Genomic DNA, 16046 nt, shown 5'->3' on the forward strand with positions numbered 1-16046 from the left:
CACACCTCTACACACACAGCTGCCTCTAAAGGGACACTTGGTGGTGTAGCTATGCCCCACCAGCCTGGACAGGCTTTGTTTATAAAGGCAAGGAGAGAAAAAAAAAAAAAAACAAAACACGGTGCCTGGCACTACAGCAGCATGGGGCTGTTCTGGATGGGCAGGGCTGAAGGAGCTCAGCAGCGCTCAGCAGTCCTCTCACGTCAGCATGCTGCTGCTTGTCAAATAAAAATAAAAGGACATGCAGACACAGTGTGGGTACAGAAGCACGGGAGAAAAGGGCATCAAACAAAACTAGTGTGGGGCAGGTGCAGAACAAACAAAAGGAGATTTGTCTTCACCAGATGGGTAAATCAGCCAAGGGTATCCTTGCTGTGGGTGTGAGAAGTTTACAAGGATAAACTCATGGAGGAAAAAAGCCCATCAAAGACCATTAACTATATGAACATCTCTTCTATTTCAGGAAGTCCTTGAGCCTCAAACTGCTAGAGAGGCTGACGAAGGACTGTCACTGTAGGTTTCTCCCGTTCAAACAGATTTTTCTGCTGGCAGCTGTTGGAGACAGGCTGCTGGGGCAGACGCACTCTGCACTGACTGTGTGGCTCTTCGCAGGGTTGCGAGACACGCGGCTAGGTCTTGCCTGAAGGATGGCAGCTCCAGCCTTCAGCATCGCCTGGCCAGGAGACAGAGAAGGGCAGATGCAGCATTTCTTGTAGCCCCTGCTCCAGGCGTGGCCATCTGCCATCCAAGCTGCATGTGGGTTGTCCAGCCGTCACCGGGGAGCATGGTGGAGACCGCAGCCATGTGTGGGCAGCAGCCCACAGCCTGGACCACCAGGCGCATTGGTTGAGCCTCCCCTGGTGGCAGCACCTCTGCTGCAGCGAATGGCAGAATAAAAAGCATCAGGGTTTGCTTTGAGCATCAGGAGCTGGCAGCCTTCAGAGTAGCTCCCTGGAGGCAGGGAGGGCCTCTGGCTGGAAAGGAAGACCACAGTTTGGGATTTGATGATAACTTTTTTTCCAAGTCCCACTGACAGATGTGCTTGTCTCTACAGGATTTGTGCAGGAGGTGCTTGCAAGCAGTGGTTCCCTTGAATGCTGAGCTGCTTTATTTCTTGTAGCGTGAAGGGAAACACCGAGGGCAAAGATCAAAGCAAACGAAGCCACTCTGCAAACAGCTTTGCTCTGGCAGAAGGTCTTACCTCTTCTACCAAGCACACCACGAGTGTCAGATGAGTCTTGCCCTGACCTCTCGGCCTGTCGACATGTCAGGAGTGTCACATCGGCTTTCTCAGCAAGCCTTTCAGCCTGTCCCTCAAGCACTGGATTAGCAGCAGCTGCACCGCAGCGACCAGCCCGCGGGGATGTCTCAGCACCGCAGGGCTTGCAGAAGCAGCGCCTCAGGCACTCACAGCTTCACTATACATTTGTCCTGTGTGAAAGGAGCAGGGCAACTCGTGCCCTGCTGGGATGGTCACTCTGTGCAAAGGGGAGAATTGCAGCTTCACTGCAGGAGATGGAGGTGCTCCTGCTGTGGCACATGGAGGTGGGTGGTAGGGCCGCTGTGATGTCCCACGCTGTGTTTTCTTGCCAGTCCCTGGGGACAAGGACCTCCTCACTCACATTTTGCCACAAATCACGGCAACACCATAGGTTTTGGGGTGGAGAAATGTCTGTTTCAGGGCCAACAGCCCAGTCCTCCTGCAAGTCCCTTCTGCCTGCACCCAGGCCCCTTGCTGACCCGTCAGTGGGACAGGGGATGGCCGTGTCCCTCCTTGGGCACGTGGGTGTCTCGGTGGCCCCTTGGCCACCTCTCACAAGCAGCCATGGCGAGGGGCTGGGATGTGTGGGGGAGCATTGCTGCTGCATTTCCATCAGGGTGTCCTTTCCCAAGGCAGTGTGGACAAGAAACAAAGGACAGCTGGATGTGGCTGCAACTCCAGAGAGTGCATAAGAAATGTCTCTGCTCCTGAGTCCACATGTCCCTGTGGGTATCTGTATGCACAAGTCAGCCTCTTGCCCCAAAACTCACATCCAGCTGTGGGAGAGAGCACATACAGAGCAAGGAGCAAGCTGCCAGTGCAGGAGAGCAGTGGCCATCCATCTACACACCTCCTCTCCTGGGTCCAGCCAGCACTACAGGGTGCTCACTGACACTGCCACAAGATGGATGAACACCGGCAAAATGCGTATTTTTTCACTTTGATCAAAATGGCCAGCAAGGCCAGCTGGGATAAAAGTGACACTTCCCTGCCTCCAGGAGCATTTCAGGATACCCTTGCTTATGCATTAAAAGCAAAACAAAACAAAAGCAACCAAACAAAAGCCCAACAGTTAATTTGTTTTCTGCATACTGCTACCTGGGAAGTTGGATGGGCAGGCACAGACACCAGCTGGCAAGGCTGGGCTGTTGGCAGGGGCGTTTTGCAATGCTCCCCTGAGCTGCCTCTTGGCTGCAAACACCACTGGGCTGTCCAAGTGCTCCTGCCAGAGAGCAGTACTTCCCAAAAGTTAACTCTCAGCAGTGAGATATCGCAGCTTTTCCTGAGCACTGAAAACTTTGCCAAGGCTGATGAGCAGGGAGCTCTTCAAGCACTGGGCGAAAAATAGGTATTACTGCCATCATTACTGTAAATACTAATCCAGCGCCTGCTGATGCAGGGAGGCTGGAGGGACTCAGCAATGCCTTTCGGTTGCAGCTACCGCTGGGTCACCGTGGTGGATGCCAGGTGCCCATCTGCCCGGCTCTGCTGCCAGAGGACACCGCGTGCCGGGGGCTGCCAAAACGGCAGCCGGGTCAGCGGGGGCCGTGGGGTTTCCAATACTCTCGGAAACCTTTTAACTCAAAAGAGACAGGCAAAGGCTGGTGTATGCTCACAGCAGCACGGAGATTGCAGCTAGCCTGCACGTCATGCTCCAGAGCAGGCTTCCTCTCTGCTGGTGGGAAATGCGCAGGGAGCCAGGCTGCAGGCGAGGGCTCATCCCCCTCTCCAAGTGTTTCTGTGCTGACACTGCATGGGGCACTGCTCCAGGAAAGGGGGAAGGAAGGGCCGAGGGAAAGAGGTGAGAAAGAGACAGAAATAAGGAGTCACTTACCCTCACTCCCATGAACCTGTCCCTCAGAACGATCCATGAAAGCAAGAACACAAACGCTTTGTTGCAGCAGAACAACACGGAGACATCCGTAGTGTTTATTTTCTTTATTGCATGTAAGTAAAGGTAGTTTGTGAGTGTCCAAAGAACACCAAAGGGTGCTGCCTTGGTAAAAAACACCTTCAAAGTCAAGCCATTGTCTCCAAAAAATCGGCAGCACTCCCTAAAACAACGAGAGAAAGGCAGCATTAGTACACAAGCCAGTCACAATCTGTAGCAAACACAGGGGTTTTTCTTGCTCCTCATCTTTTCCTTTGGGGGAAGAAGGGCATAGACCTCAAAGACAAGGCAAAAAACAAGTTTCAGCACCTGCTGCATCAGCCACCACCTGCACAGGGCACCAACAGGGATGGGCTGCAAAGGGAAGGGACAGCAACACAAGGCAGAGGTGAAGCCAAGAGGTTGAATTTCACCCTCACCATGAGCATCTTCAAAGTGGGCCATCCTGAAGCAGCGTGGGGTTGCTCTCCTTTCACACCGGTGGGGACCAGGACGCTGAGGGGCCCGGTGCTGCTCCCCAAGGCTGGCAGCAAAGCCCCAGCTCCCCGCTCCTGCTGCAGCCCCCTCCAATGCCCAATGCTACAGCTGGGGATTTGGGGGATTTGGGATTTGCTCCCCAGGGGTGGGATCTGGCTCTGCACAGCAAGCTGGCCACGCTGGGCGGAGCTGTGGGGGTCTGTAAGGTGGCGAGGTGCTGGAGTGCACGGGGCCAGGACGGGGTTGTGCGGCTGCACGGGCTTCTTCTGCTTGATTTCAAAACCCCTGAGGCCTGGAAGTGCTTTAATGAGGTGCTCTGGCAAAATTTGAGCAAAATTAGATTTTCCTCTGACAACGAATGCCAAATAGGTTTGCACTGCTGCCTTGAATTTTAAGCTCTTTTTTTTTTTTTTTTTTTTTTCTCCCTGAAACTGGCCATGCGAGTCTCTCTATTTGGAGCCTGATGAAAGTGTGTTTTCTATCCACTTTCTCACCAAATGGGCTGCATCAGGTGGTTACCTATAGAAATCAGGGTGTGCTCTGAGCCTTTTCAGATTTCCCTCATTGCTAATTCTCTCCAATCTTACAGAACTATGTCCAGTTTTATAGTCCTATCACTGTTTCGTATGTCGTACAGCACCTCATGATAGGGCTTCAAGGTGGACAACCCTGGGAATAACACTGCAAATCCAGGAATTAAGTGCCTTCAGCAGCCTTCAGGGGAATGATCAGAGCCCGAATGTGAGACTCAGCCAGAGCTGGCAGCTGGGAGATAGAATGAGGCCTTCAAATTGAGGATCTCCTGGGGGTCACTGCAGCATCTGCACCACTGCCACATCCCCTCATGGCAGGAGGCAGCCCAGCCTCTGCCCCTTTCTAGCAACATCTCTGGAATCCATTCATCTATCCATCCGTCCATCCGTCCGTCCGCCTGTCCGTCCATCCATCCACCCACCCACCCACCTGTTCTCACTGCTGTGCCCATGCTGTCATGCACAAGGACTGTCTTTTTTTTCGTGTGCTCCTACAGACAGCAGCCCGGTGAGGCTTAGTGCCACGCAACTCGGAGCATCCAAAACCTCCAATTCACTGATTAGCAAATGTGGCCAGAGACAAGAAACCACAGAAACATTCACAAAATGGTGTGCCATTGGTGCTCCTGGAGATGCTCCATCACCATGAATCCATTTCCTATTTCGTACAGCAGGTGTTTTTTGCTAAAACTCTCCCATTTTTGGAAGAAGTGGTTCAAACAGGACTAGGAACATGTGCTGGGACTGTGGGCCGGGCCTGATGCTGGATCCATGCAGCAGCACAGCCTGGGGTCCCCCCACCCCGAAGCACCCCAGAGGCCTGCCTCGCCTGGGCCTGGGTTGGGCCCTGAGCTGCACCTCCTGCTCTGGGAGTCTCTTCCTACGGCCTGCACAACAGAGCCGCCTTTTAGCTGTTTTCTCTGGCCGCACTAACTCTGAATTGCCTCTTGCAGGCTCCAGCTTCCAGAGGAGGCCTCTTTAGGCAGAGGTTTCCCACGGAGCACTGTCCTGCCCAACATGTTATGCTGCTGAACTTCCCCATGGGGCGGCAGGTGGGTGAGATGGCTTTCTCGGACTTATTGTCAGTGAAGGCCGAGGAGCATTAAGAGAAACATGGCCTCTTTTTGTGTAAGGATGACTCTACACTGTAGAGGAACCCCCTCACAATTAATTGTCTCCCCGGGTCTCCTATCGCTTATCAGAGAAATGATTTTTCCTTGGTGCCATCACGCCGCTCGTGAAGCGGCATTTGATGAAGAGAGCTATCAGGGAGTAATGCCTGATAAGCAGTTGTGGGAAGCAAGACAGGGCAGGGATATAACCCACACAGTAATCCCAAAACAGCTGGGGAACAAAATCACTGCAGAAAAAAACAACCTTCAGCTCTAAATATTTTGACAGAACGTTTTGGACACCGTTCCTCCTGCTGTCTGGTTGTCTCGGCTTTGCCCACAAGGGCACGCTGTACCCATTGCGGGGCCTGATGTTTTATGGATACTCCCTGGCAAAAACAGAGCCCGTGTCCTGTGGCTCTCCAGGCACGCCTGAACGTGCCAGAAGAGCCTGCCTATGAATATTTTAACAATCTCATCTGCTAATGAAAACGTAATTTTTTAAGGAAGACAAAAGCCACCCTAACGCGAGGGCAGTCTGTAAGCCCTCAGCATCCTGCGGAGCCAAACTCAGCAGCTGCGGATCCCAAAGCGTCCCAAAGGTGCAGGACGGATGGGGAGCCTGGGTTGTCTCCTTGCAATTTCACAGGACAGCGACTTTCAGCCATGCCTGCTGGCTCGGGCAGCACAGCGGAGCCATGCCTGCAGGTGCGATGGTTTTAAGCAGCACGCAGCATCCACATGGGCAGGCAGCATTTGCTCACCACGGCAGCATGACAAACGCCTACTGCTGTGCTCTGAGTCACTGGAGATGCACATCCCTGAGCTGCTCTTGATGCCCACCTCAAGAGGAGTGGAGCCCAGGGAGAAGCTGTTTCTTGCCTTCAGCTCTAAAGGGGAGTTCAGGGTCTGGTAAGAGAAATGCCACCTTCTGTGTTAAAAGAGAAATTGCCACCAAAGACTGACCAGACCTACTCCTGCCTGCATTACCAGCAGTTCTGCAATAGGCAGTCTTACTTTCAGCATGGATAATGGATGGAGAGGCCATAGGAAAAGGGCTGACACAGGGCTGAGGTGTGCTTTGGCCCTGCGCATGTCCAAGTAGTGAGAGAGGTGCTCCATTGTAATCACAGCAATTGGTTTAAAAAATAAGCAACGCAAAGCATCAGTAAGGCAATGGTGAAAGGCTACGTAAAACTGGAATGGAAACATCAGATTAAGAGATCTTATTGCCTACATATATATTACTCTAAATTGTTGGTTTCATAATCCTTCATGTGCTAATTCTTCTTCATAATCTTTTTAGTGTGTATCTTCATTAACCCAGCAAATAGCAAATTAGCTCTGCCCCATTGTGCATGTCTGCAGCACAGCAAGACTATCAAAATATCTCAGGCACTGGAAATGAGCATCCCCAGTGAAGTTAATGACAAATAGTTGGTGCCAAAATTGCATGCTAAGTAAGTAAGAGTTAATCTTACTGAAAGCAGGTGTTGCAGTCAAATAAAGCTGGCAAATAAAACACAACACTAAAGCTCTTTTTTTTCCCCACTGAGCTCATAATTACATGCTTAACAACATTCATCTTTGACTGCCTTTTTTATCTTTAACCATTGCTAGGTAGCTGGGATGTTTCTTCCTGCCTTGAACCTTGTGCAACTGAATGTATAAATTCTGCCCAAACTGGAAGGAATGCTTTTTACATCCCTTTGCAAAATAAAGCCATTTCTTGAAGAGGAAAGGTAGACAAAACCCAAAAAAAGTATACACGGCATGTTCTACTAGTCTGGGGGTTCAGCCTCTTGATACTGGAAAGCAAAACTATGCCAGAGAAGTTAATACCCCACTGAGGTTGCCATTATATTTTTGGGAAAGGTGCAGCAAAGTAGAAAATATCTGTGAGGAATGCACAACATAAGGAAATATTTTGCACAACCCAGTTATTTTTCCTTTCCAGACTGTTAACTGTTAAAATTTTCTCATTTTCACAATATTCATACTGGAACCTTCTCCAAAGCATGTTTTGTTCTGCTGTTGCTCCTAGTCATTGATTTTTGTTCTTTGTAGGCTGCATTTTTTTGCTTTGTTTGACCTTGTAGGGTCTGTACCTGCAAACTGAATTTAGCTAAATTGCTCCTGATTTTCACCAGAGTGAGCATAGGCTCCACAGAGCAGAGCTAAGCAGCCACCGTGCCAGCTAATCTTGCCTCTTGATTAGAGATTGGCAGGCAAAACATGTTTTGCTCATCCCTGCACTGATGAGGACTGCACGGATAAATAGTCTGCAGTAGCGCTGTTGACAGTCGTGCATTTTCCATTCAATGTACGAACAGAGACATGCACTAAAATGCCATGCATGAATGTCTTCTGCGTGACTTGAAAGCCAAGCAAAAGCCAACAAGACAGACAAGGTGCCACAACTGTTAAAAGAAAGGAAGGAAACTAAAATCAAATTTCTTACAGGGAAAAAAAAATCCTGGGACTTTTTTCATATTTTATCCTGTTAGAGCCACATCATTTCTCCTGCATTATGCTCATGAGATAGGCAGAAGACTACTGTGCAGATACAAAACACAAATTAAGCAAAAACATTCCTCAAAAATCCTCTCCAGGAGTGCACACAGTGTGTTTCCCAGAAATCATGCCTCCAGTTCCGCTTTGCTCTCCCTTGAGCCAATGCTCATGTGAACTGCAGTCACGGCAAAATCACCCTCCCAGGTGGGCAGATTTCGGAGCCATGCAAGTGGAGGGTAGCTTCCCAATCCCCATTTTACAGATGGACAAGCTGAGGCACAGAGCGGCGAACTCCGCAGGTGCTTGAAGGAGACAGAATGAGGAACGCCTGTAGGCTGCATCTTCTGAGATCTGTTTCCCGCATGCTTATTTTGTAGCCAACTTCTCTTACTGATCAAGACAGCCCCCGTGTGCGTTGTTCCTACATCACCGCAGGTTCATGTGCCAGCAGAACAGTTGCACGGAGGCTCCTGTGGTGTGTCCCAGATCATAAAACACTGCAAATAAACCCGCCAGCCTCAGCAATTTCCAGAGAGGTGCCCAAGGTGCCTGCAGTGCCTTTTAAATATCAGCCTTGGCAAATCTCAAGCTTGGAGTACCGTGTCCTTAGAAAGGGCAATCCAGCAAGGGCAGGCTGTCATAAAAGCACCATTTCTGCAGCAGATTACATGGGGAAAAGTTTATTTAATTGATTGCTCCTGGCTACAGGGTCAGGTCAATTTGAGAGCATGTCTACAAATCTTATGCTGCAGGAAACTCAAGCAGTGTGTCACCCATGGCCGTGCCATGCCAGCACTCTGCTCACAGCCTGGCAATGAGCCCAGGTCCACGCCAAGTCCTTCTGCTCACCCTCCTTGCTGTATCCCTGGGATGATGTCTCTTCCCTGCTGTCTCTCCATGTGCCTGGGGCCCCCACAGGAGGTTTCTTGAGACTGAGAATGGATGGAGAAGCCCCTGACATCAGATACCGCATGCCTGCTTTCCTCTGTTCTGGGGGTGAATTTGTGCTGTCAGTACAGAGAAGAAGGCCTGAATCAAAGCTTCAAGCACCAGATAGATCTGGGGCTTGTCACTAAACCTACATGCTTACACAAACTGAAAAATAACTACTCAAGATACTGAACAGTTTCTCAGAAATGGACATTGCCTAAAATAATCTAACGGTTTGTTAATGCCCATCAGCCCATGCTTATGTTTCTGCAAGCATTTTATTAAATGCAAGAAATGACCCTAAAAGTCAATCCAGCATACAGCTACCACTTTTAAGTGTACCTCTGATGTTGAGCAGTACTTGTTTCCACACGTGATTTGGGGCTGATGTTCTGCCTTTAAACTTTGAACTGTTCCAGGAGTTTCCAGTGCGTTTGCAGAAACTCATTCTCGTAGGAAATGAATGAGAAAATTGTCTTCTTTTGAATTAAACAAAAAATCTCCAGGCTGATCTTTCTTCTCTGAACTAGGGAGGCAGAGGCAATTGGTTTTGCTCAGCACTGTACATGTGCCAAACTATGCATTTGCACAATAAATGGTCCCAGGAAATGCTTAGTTATGGATTTACATAATACACCAGAATGGCTCCAAAAGAAGCAAATAATACAAATCTTACAAACCACCTGAATACACATTTCCAAGACAAGTTTTAGCACACACTCTGAGGCCTTAATGAGAGACTGTTTAAACTAACAACAACGACAACATGCAGTTTAAAAGAACAAGACCAAACCCCAGGGAGAAGTCACAAAGTGTAAACTGCCTTAGCAAAACAACAACAAAAGGGCTGGAGCCTCCGGCTGCAAAGGCACAGGGAAGAACCTGCCCCATGCCCCTCGTCCTCCCAGATTTTCTGTCTACAGCACCAGGCCCCTAGTCCCTTCCTAAAAGCATTTGGGACTGTCTTTCCCCAGGGTCTCAGTCTCCAGCCTTCCCAGTACTTTCTCCCTGTTGATGATGCCAGGTGCCCTTCCTTGGGGGGTCAGTCTGGCACAGTCCTCCGTCCCCATTACCCGCCTCTGCTCCCTGCTGGCTCCAGCCCTGTCTTCCCTCCCTTCCTGGTGCTCGGTTTTTGTCAGAGGAGAGAGGAGTCTAGAGATGATCTTCCAGCCTGAGGAGCCTGCGGGAAGCTTGGAGAAAAGGGGCACCTCAGAGCCCATCTCAGTCCCCACCCTTTCCTGCTGTGCTGCTGCCTGTGTCTCCAGAGTCAGGCTTATTGCTGTGCCCGGGGCACTGATCCTGTTCATTTTGCCTCCGTCCGTTCCAGGGGAAGAGCAGTAGTCCAGTCCTAGCACACACTGCAGCCTTCAAATACACGACTGGCTCCACAGGCTGCAGGAAGTGGATTATATTGGTATGAATATTTCATTTAATTTTTGCCTCTGAACATACTGCAGGATTTTGATTGTTTGCTGTTTGGGGAGCAGAGCCAGCAGCCGCCTCTGGAGTGACATGATGGGAAGGGCCGAGGTTGCTGGGTTGCTGAAGGTTGTTGTTGGTGAAGTCAAGAGCATCACCACTGCTGCTAGTACTTCACAGGAGCAGTATGGGATATCACAGTGAGATTTTGTTTTGCAAGAGCTTTCCTGCACAATTTCATACCCACAGGCACCAGAGCCCATGCCAGCGTGTGCTGTTGGAGCCTCTGGCGCTCTGCCTGCAGCCTGCTGTGTGGGGCACGCTGGCAGCCATGGGTCTTCCACCAGGCCAGGGGGGACATGCCATTTCGGAAAACAATGCAAGCATTGCTAGCAAGAAGATTGTGATGTGACAGCGTGCACACAGCTGTCAGACAGCTGAAGTTCCCACATGCTGCATTACCCAGCATTTTCTGCCTTTATACCCTAGCGGCACCCAGAGCCTGAGTTGCTTTATACTTTTAAGGATAATTGGTGTTATACAAATCAAATGTAATACTGTTGTTATGTGTAAGCTCCAAGCACCCAGACAGACATCACACTCGGATGTACTTGGAGATGAGCCTTTTGGTTACGCTCAGAGGCTGCTTCATGGAGCAGCTGGTTACAGAGCCCACAAGGAGCTGCCGCCCTCGACTTCATCCAGATTAGCACACAGCATCTGCCTTAAATCCAAGCCAGAGCCCACCAGACCGGAGGCTGGGAGGCATTTAGACCAGACATTTCCCCTAGGCAGCAGCAGTGGCTGACACAAGAGGGGGCAGAGAGGAGACTGAAAGCTTTGCAGGTGCCTGGGGACCCTGATGAGCCTGCGGTGAGAGTAGCCGGCAGCTCCTGCTGTGTGCTTGGGGCTGGAGGACGAGTGAGAGGAACAGGCCTGTCCAAACCGTGGGGTGTGAAGGCAGGAGGCTACCTCGGGGGCAGGTTGTGCCCAAGGGGAATACACGTAAAGGACCACCAACTCTTACAGAGGCACGTAAAACCACAGGCGAGAAGCAGTCAGCAAGGTGAACCAGAGCTAATCACGGTCCTTCCTCCACAGCAGGAAGAAGCCGGTGGCAGTGACTGGTGACAGAGCACAAGAAGAGGACTTGATCAAGAGCAGGTCACGGCAAGGCGGACAAGTGGCTTCTCTGCAGCAGTCGTCACAGCAGAAGAAACAGGGAGGTCTCCGTGCTTCACCTTCTCTCTGTGAGGGGACTCAGTAGTGGATCTACCCAAAACTGGAATGACCACAGGAGGGGTTATGAAGCAAACTGACAAAATGGGCGGTAGGCTGTTTCTGGGCGGTATTACTCAAGAATTCAAAAAAGCCTGAGGATGACCGTGGGGATCCATAACTTGGCCCTTAAAACTGCTCTCCTGCCCAAGGAAATGCCATGCTGATTATTTAATAAGGGCGTGGTGGAGAGATGGTAAGCGACAAGTTTCTAAACTTGATGTTTAGGACTAGATGAATTGGTAGCAGCTCTAACGAGACCGGAATTAGTGGCCAAATTGATAAAGATAACCTACTCAGAAGTACCACTGTGCAAACCTCTAGGAGTTATCTTAGATTGCTTTTTCCTGAGACAAAAAATGCAAGTAAATCACAGATTCCATGTTTATAAGGACTGTTACTTTCCTTCCCTAACATTTAATTCTAATGACAGGAATTATAAGGAATAATAATCTTTTATTCGAAATCAACCTTCTATCCTGTCCACTGCTTGGCTATCATCCCACATTTGTCTGTGGGAACACCAGGGAGATGATTTGTCATTCTCTAGACATCTGTGTGACTGTAACCTATCAAAGGTGCTATGATAATATAACCTTTCACAAGGAAAACTGTTGAACTTTCAAGGTATGGTGAGCAGAAAAGCCTGGTCCTAGGTTTTAGTATGTGTCCCGTACGTTGAGGTATATTAAGATTACACAGGGTCTAAATTCTCCGAATTCTTTCTTCTTTATTCATCAAGCCAAGAAGACTCCATCATTCTGAGCACTTTTCCTCAATGCCCTGATGGTCTGGTTGGCTTGGGTATTTGAGACAGCCACAGAAATGCCAGAGCAACCCCACAGCTAGCCACAGAAACCCAAGTGGCCCCCACAAGACGCCCTTTCTTCACTCTGTCCTTCAATCTGCCTTACAATTTACCTCTTGAATCCACCCTCGTTTTCTGTTGAAAAAGCTATCCTAGGAACAGTATGTTCACTGGACACCTGTAGAGTAGATGTTAAGACTGTGACTCAAAGGCAGGCTGAGTCATTCTAAAGCTATGACTACCCTTTATTACACAAGGATTGACAGGAGATCTAATTGGGGCTGTGGCTGGCCATCCATTTTGAAGACAACGCTGCCAGTCATCTTCAGCCTGTACTGCATGGCCTCCTCCTCCCAGGCTCACCAAGGGGAGATGAGGACAGGGAGGGCACCACTAGAGACATGCTGACAGGGCTGTGGTCTTGCTGCTGCTTTCATAGACTTCCAGCCCGGCAAGATAGCTGAGAGGAACCTGCCCAGGCTCCAGCAGGGCCATTCTGGCACATTCCCCCTACCTAACGACTGTGCAGAGCAAATGTGCACTAATTAACTGGGACTCTCCCCGCTGGGGCAGCGCTCCCCTCAGCAGGCCACGGAGCAGCACCACACCAGCCGCCATTTCAGAAGCGCACCTCAGCTTTTGGGGTGTGTGCTGATACTGCCCATTAAAAGCTGAACTCAGTGAAGCTGGTGTTTGCTTTGGAAAAACAGAAGAAAACAAACAAAGCCAAACCTAGCCACATTACGTTTAATGCTGCCTTCACAGATTAGGCAATTCCCCGGGCTCAGCAGGCTGCAGAGGCACGGTGAGCAATGCTCAAGCACTTCACTACTGAAAAGCAGCAGCCAAGAGGCTGCATTGGAGGTCGGCTGCAAAGCTCTGCCACAGTTTTCCTGAAAGAGACTGGCCAAGCCCCTGGCTGGCCCACGTCCCCGCCTCAGCAGCGTCCCAGGCCATGCTGAGGTGAGTCAAGCACTTGTGCGGCATTCGGCGTGTGGTGAGGGACAGCATATACAAACCCAGGCAGAGAAAACCTAAACATTAGGCTCTCAAGGCTTTCACTGCCGGAGTCAACATCGTCACTGCTCTCCGTCATCATCCAAAATTTCCATTGACGTCAGTGGAAGTTCAGGGTGTGAAAGGCCTGCGGCGTCTGAAACTGTGCAGCGATCACTTGCGGATATCTTGAGCTTGGCCTGTTCTGATTTACATCCGGCTTGTACGCTGCAGCTGTGACCTGCACCCTACTTTTTGGAAGAGTCAAAATGAATCTTCTGGGAGAAGCTGGCCAGCTGGCCCTCCTGGGAATCTTTTTTTTTTTTTTTTTTTTTTTTTGGTGCAGTCAGACAAAAAAAGCTGGCAAGAATAAAATGCTTTTATAACAGCTGGCACCTTGGTTTCCAGAAATGCTGGGAAATGCTGGGGTCTCAGATCTGCTGGTTTGGAAGCACAGTGCTGACGGAGGGGAAACCATGCTGTTGTGCCTTGGGAGAGGGAAGGAGCAAGACATGGGACAATACAAGGAAGAGAGAAATGCCTTGGTGATAACAGTGGCTACAGAAACACTGGTGTTACCATATATATAACCATACATCTACGTTGGAACATATATTTGTAAAATACATACATACATACACACATATTTACTTCAGACCTTTATGCCTGTGGGTGATCAGAAAGACTCTGCACAGAGATATGTGCAGTTCAATCTGGCAAAGCACTGCCAGCCCACAGCCCGCCTCACTGGTGATACAAGCCCTGGGCCATGGGCATAATCTATTGGCTCAGTAAATCCTCACTAAATAGCAGTATCAAGCTGTAATACAGATGAGGGAAACAACTCAACCTCACAGCCTAAACACTAATTGTGCAGCACTATGACAGGATGCTGGGACAGCTGGGAACAGGAAAGCACGTGATTCAGGAGCTACCAGAAGAGACACCATCAATTTGGCATTTAGTCAATGAAAAGAAGTAAAGTTATACAAAAAGAAAGCAGAGAGCTCACTGACACAACAGAGAAGCTGACATTGACGACACACAAATTGCTGCTAGATGCATTAAGTAAACCGGGATACAGAAAGGAAATAATCTTTTCTAAATACTTTTATTTGTGGCCATTTTTAGAGTGCCCTGTATCAACAACAGGTGATTTTTTTCTGTCTGAAGTTTGTTTGCCTTTTTAATTGCACTGCTGATGTCCATTTGACACAAAATCAGAGCAGCCTCTGTCCGGTGCTCTCTGTCTTCAAAAGCACCTTGTGCACAGCAGCAGGGCAGGGAGGGGAGCGAGTCCTCAGCTTCCCACAGAGGTGGAGTGAGGAGGTCTCAAGGTGCTGTGGTGGCATCTACCGTCATCCCAGAGCACGATTTAACAGCACGCTTCAGAGAGCGGTGATTTTGGCAAATGAGAGTGTGAGGAACTGAGAAACTCCGCAGCCTTACGTCACATGGAGTGAAGGAGTACAGCTAATGATTTTAGAGCCAAAGGGGTGGTGTTATAAAATACAACATACAGCACTTCTGAGATTCATATTTCCAAACAGCTTTACTTGTTTTGACATTTCTCCCAATAGGCTAGTTCTTCAAAAAACATGTTCTACAATATGTTCCTGTTGCTGGCTGCATTAATTTAGTGTAAGAAAGACCTCAGTATAAATGATAATAATGGAGTGATACGTAATGGTAACCGAACGGCTTCTCTCTGCATTACTGACTGGTACATTTAGGTCTCTCAAGTGACACACAGTTAACTGAGAATGGCTTGGAAGTCAATTACCTGTTGTCCAGGAGAAATATGTCATTTCTGACTCCTCATATGAGCACTTCCTTGTTGGAACAGTAGACAGGCAAAATTGGAAATACTGACACCACTGTACTGTTAAAGAAGGATTGGAAAGCACAGAAAAGGAGCCATGGCAGCTGAAATTCCCAGAGCCTGTGCTCATGAAAAGTTAGGTAGATACAGCTTCAGTGAAGAGCTGTGGGAACCTGTGTGGTTTGGATCTTTGAAGACATGTCCTACAGCATGTGGTCAAGAAGTTGTAAATTATTACGTTCATTTAATTCTCAGTGAAACAATTTGGTGAACCACAATGCTAATTCACTGAAACGGAAGCTTCTGAAGAGGGGTACAGGTTCAAAACACTTTTAGAGAAAGTACTGAGAGAGGTTTTGAAATTGTTCTATTTGAACATTTTAAGTGAAATCTCTTTTATAAATTCAAAATGGATGTTCACTAAATCTATAGTGGAAAATAATGGAAGTGATCAAAATCAACAAAAATTTTAAAAAGAATTGGAAAGAACATATTTTAGTTCAAAGGAGGTTTTATTTTCATTTTGCATCTGTGGATGCTCTGTATTTCACCTCATTAGGAACAAGATTTCTTTTGAAATTTCAGAATGTTTCCTGGAAAAAAAAGAAAGCAATTGCCTGCGCAGTCTATTAATGACACATTATATTATCTCTTCACAAATCTTCAGTGTGACTGCATAAAAGCCTCTGCTGACCCAAGCTTCACAGGCAAGAAAGAACTATGTCTTGAGGTAGGGGAGTTTTCCCTCCATACAATATAGTTTATAGTTATCATTATAAATAAGATCAGTAGGAGGAAATTTTAAAAGAAACCATAAACCTTACTCTGCTAGAAAGATCACACATGCCAGTTCAGCTGCATTGTCTGAAGGAGTTTCCTCCTCCCCAGTTTTCAGAGTTACAAAGGAGCCTGTAAAATTATGGGCAGTATTACATGAGGATCCTACGTAAAAGTAAAACTTTATCTGAAGACTCTTCTTAAAACATAAGGTACAGAGAAATAACT

At 48.5% G+C, this 16046-nt stretch overlaps 1 protein-coding gene across 8 annotated transcripts in view; it reads right to left on the bottom strand.

Moving 5' to 3' along the window:
* Positions 1 to 16046, bottom strand: part of SLC35F3 (solute carrier family 35 member F3) — a 190857-nt gene that overhangs the window by 4454 nt on the left and 170357 nt on the right. For all 8 annotated transcript variants that reach the window (XM_048047250.2, XM_048047253.2, XM_066994043.1 and 5 more), the window contains one exon: positions 3096 to 3315. In XM_048047250.2, the coding sequence (XP_047903207.1) occupies positions 3096 to 3315 (220 nt within the window). The remainder of the gene's footprint in view (positions 1 to 3095; positions 3316 to 16046) is intronic.

The sequence above is a fragment of the Anser cygnoides genome, chromosome 3, assembly GCF_040182565.1.
Source record: "Anser cygnoides isolate HZ-2024a breed goose chromosome 3, Taihu_goose_T2T_genome, whole genome shotgun sequence".
Lineage (NCBI taxonomy): Eukaryota > Metazoa > Chordata > Aves > Anseriformes > Anatidae > Anser > Anser cygnoides.